Source organism: Sinocyclocheilus rhinocerous, unplaced genomic scaffold, assembly GCF_001515625.1.
Source record: "Sinocyclocheilus rhinocerous isolate Xijiao unplaced genomic scaffold, SAMN03320098_v1.1 scaffold1908, whole genome shotgun sequence".
Taxonomy (NCBI): Eukaryota; Metazoa; Chordata; class Actinopteri; order Cypriniformes; family Cyprinidae; genus Sinocyclocheilus; species Sinocyclocheilus rhinocerous.
In genome coordinates, this window is record NW_015630984.1 from 307899 (window position 1) to 311321 (window position 3423).

General features: G+C 32.8%; 1 protein-coding gene across 1 annotated transcript in view; it reads left to right on the forward strand.

The window, feature by feature from the left end:
• Positions 1-3423, forward strand: part of LOC107740843 (uncharacterized) — a 61597-nt gene that overhangs the window by 40356 nt on the left and 17818 nt on the right. The window contains exon 11 of the mRNA XM_016553367.1: positions 49-92. Within this exon, the coding sequence (XP_016408853.1) occupies positions 49-92 (44 nt within the window). The remainder of the gene's footprint in view (positions 1-48; positions 93-3423) is intronic.

Consider the following 3423-nt stretch of genomic DNA (forward strand, 5'->3'; position numbering starts at 1 on the left):
TTCTCTCTCTCTCTCTCTCTCTCGCTCTCTCTCTCTCTCTCTCTGCAGGCCCTGTACAACTCTATTAAAAATGAAAAGCTGCAGTGGACAATGTAAGTGTTTTCTTCCTGCTTTCACCATTTAATGAATGTAAGGTTTTACAGTAGATGCAATGTGTTACTACCAAACTACCCACAGAGAAACACGAGTCAACTAATTTTATCATTCTGATCAACCTTAAAGAACACATTACCATGGTAACCATAGTTTCCTCAAAATTAGCAGAGTTAATACAGCTACTGTCATTATTGTAAAATCTATAACTATATTTGGAAAGTATGAGTGATTGCTTGCTTAGGCAAAAACAAGGTATTGTTTTTCATGTGTTGTATTGCGTTTGGGTGGTTGCTACATTCAAAAAAATATTTAGGCCTACATTTAAGATTTATGTGTTTTGAATTGCATTTAAAATTTCCACAGTTTCAACATGAAAAGACTTAGTAAGTAAAGTAAGTAAAAAAAATAAAATAAAAAGAGTATGAACATATGGCTAGCTATATGAAGTTAGTTAAAATGTATACGATTAAAACAAATTGGATTTATTGATGCTAAATATATAAACCTGGATATTGTGTTTTTAAAACACAATCAGTTTGTATTACCGAAATCTGACCTGTTTGATATACAGTATCTCACAGAAGTGAGTACACCCCTCACATTTTTGTAAATGATATGATAAACTTTCATGATAATTTATGAAAGTTTATTAATTTCTATTAAATCTGTGTAATCCAAATGGATGGAAATGTTTTATGCACAAATATATAAATATAAATATATATTATTTTAGTATAATTGAGATACTATTATAGTTTTAATTAATATTTAGAATTAGTTTTTATTTTTATATTTTCTGTTTCAATTTTAGTTAAAGTTTTAGAATTTTGTTGTGTGTTTTTTCTAACATATCCATCTTGTTTTTATTTATTTTTATTTCAGTGTTCTGTTTAGTTATTTTAATACATTGTTAAGCTAAATGAAAATGAGACGTTGCCTTGGAATGAAATGTGAAATAAAATAATATTAAGTTTTTATTTGATTTAATGAAGTATTTCAAGATTTTATTTTGTAACTATAATATATAAATATTACATTTATGCTTAATATTTTTCCAATTCAGGTCTCTATGCTTTTGTAGTATCTAGACATGCAGTGTATCTTATTTTTGCACATTTTATCATCTAGCAGGATGAAATTGCATGTTCAGTCACTTGGAAAGTAATTTCTTTGTTTAATAGTGATGCTTTATAACCGTAATAAAAATAAAATGATTGCCACAGTAAATTTTCACAAAGATACAAGAGTGATGCCATAATAATAAATAGTGAAAAGAAAGCAGGTTTTAGTGTTTCAGGCATTGGAGACGTGTGTTATTTGCTAGAAACAATAGTGTGTGTGTGTGTGCCGGCTATTCTCTCTCTGTATTCACACACACACACCAATTAAAGACCCTGCCTGTCCGAGTGCCGTTGCTATGGTTACGGCTCCATGGATACCGCTGCATAGTTACTGCTCCGCTGCATTCTGTCGATATGAATTCACCCCCTCTCTCTCTCTCGCACGGAGCCCTAACCTCGTTCTCATGTTCAACACTCATCCGCGCGCCCACGCACGCCACAGCGCTCTTTAAAGGGCCCCGCTCACATCCTGAGCAAAGGTGAACCCACAGACTCCTACTGCAGCTCCCAAAATAGCCTCAACTGTCCCTCCTTGAGCTCATGAACAAGAGCACAGCCGAGAAACACCGGCCCATCCGTATCGAGCCGCTGAAACTCAGATTCTGCAGTCTTGTGCATGTGCTTTCATGCTGTTATTTAAATTTTAGCATGTGAATTCTGCTGATTTTAATGAGTCACCAAGGTAATGTTGTCTAACTGGCTGATGTAGGTGAGGTTTTTGTCAAAATTGTGAGAATGACTTGCATGCATTGGTTAGAATGAGTTCAAAAAGATCTGAGAGTTTAAAAACAATCTGTATGTTTTGCATCGGATGTCTTCGTTGTCGAGCGAAAGTGTGTCCGATTGTATAGCTGTCATTAAAGCTGGAATACTTGATTCTCAATTGATCAGTCATGTGTTTGAGCAGTAAAATATTTTTATGATATGTGCTTTTCATAGTCTTTTCACAATGCAATTGAATTTGACTTACTGCATTTTGATCGCATATGCACTACAATTCGAAAGTTTGGGGTCGGTAAGATTTGTTCATGTTTTTGAACAAAGTCTCTTCTGCTCTCCATGGCTGCATTTATTTGATTAAAAATACAGTAAAAATAGAAAAAAAAGAAATATTATTACAATTTAAAATAGCTGTTGTCTGTTTGAATATATTATAAAATGTAATTTATTCCTGTAATATAAAGCTGAATTTTCAGCATCATTACTCCAGTCTTCAGTGTCACATGATCCAGAAATCATTCTAATATGTTGATTTTCTGCTCAAGAAACATTTCTGATTATTATCAGTGTTGAAAATAGTTGTGCTGATTCATGTTTTTGTGGAAACGGTGATACGTTTTATTTTTCAGGATTCTTTGATGAATAGAAAGTACAGATAGAGTCAGATTCTGGAGGAAATGAATGGAAAGTTAAAAAGAACAGCATTGATTTGAAATAAAAATCTTTTGTAACATTATAAATGTCTTTGTCACTTTTGATCCATTTAACGTGATCAATTTAATTAAAGTAATAATTTCTTTAAAGGGGTCCTATTATGCTCTTTTACAAAGTCTTGATTTTGTTTTGGGGGTGTACTAACATGCTGTCATGCTTGGTGGTTCGAAAAACGCATTATTTTTCACATAATTTACATTATTAAAATACCTTTCTCCCCAGCCTGGCACAAACGGCTCGATTAGTTATTTTGAACAGTTGTGTACATTTAATGTAAACTAAATTAAATTAAATTACTATAAATAAAAATAATTAATTTAAAAAGAATTTAATTAAAATGTAGCATTGTTTGTACTGTATTTTATTTTTGAATTGAACATTTTGAATTTAATTACCTGCAAATAGGTGTTTGGTTGAAATAATGGAAACAATAAATAATTAAAAGCATAAATATCCAGATTTTAGATATATATTGAATATCACCAAAGGGATTAAAAATGCCACCACTGCCATCTAACACTTTCTTTCAGTCATGCGTTGTGCTGATCTGATCTGGAGTCGGCTGTGTGATTACTGTCATTAGTCTCTCTGTGTTTCATAAAATCACGTCTGCAGTTGGGCCTGCTGTAATGGCTCTGGCTAAATTTATTCTTAAGGTTGCGTTTTTTTTCTCCATCAGTCCTCCGACCATTTCTCTCTCTCTCTCTCTCTCTCTCTCTCTCTCTCTCTCTTCCTTTTGTGCCAACAGTTACCAGGCGTAAAATGCTTCCTT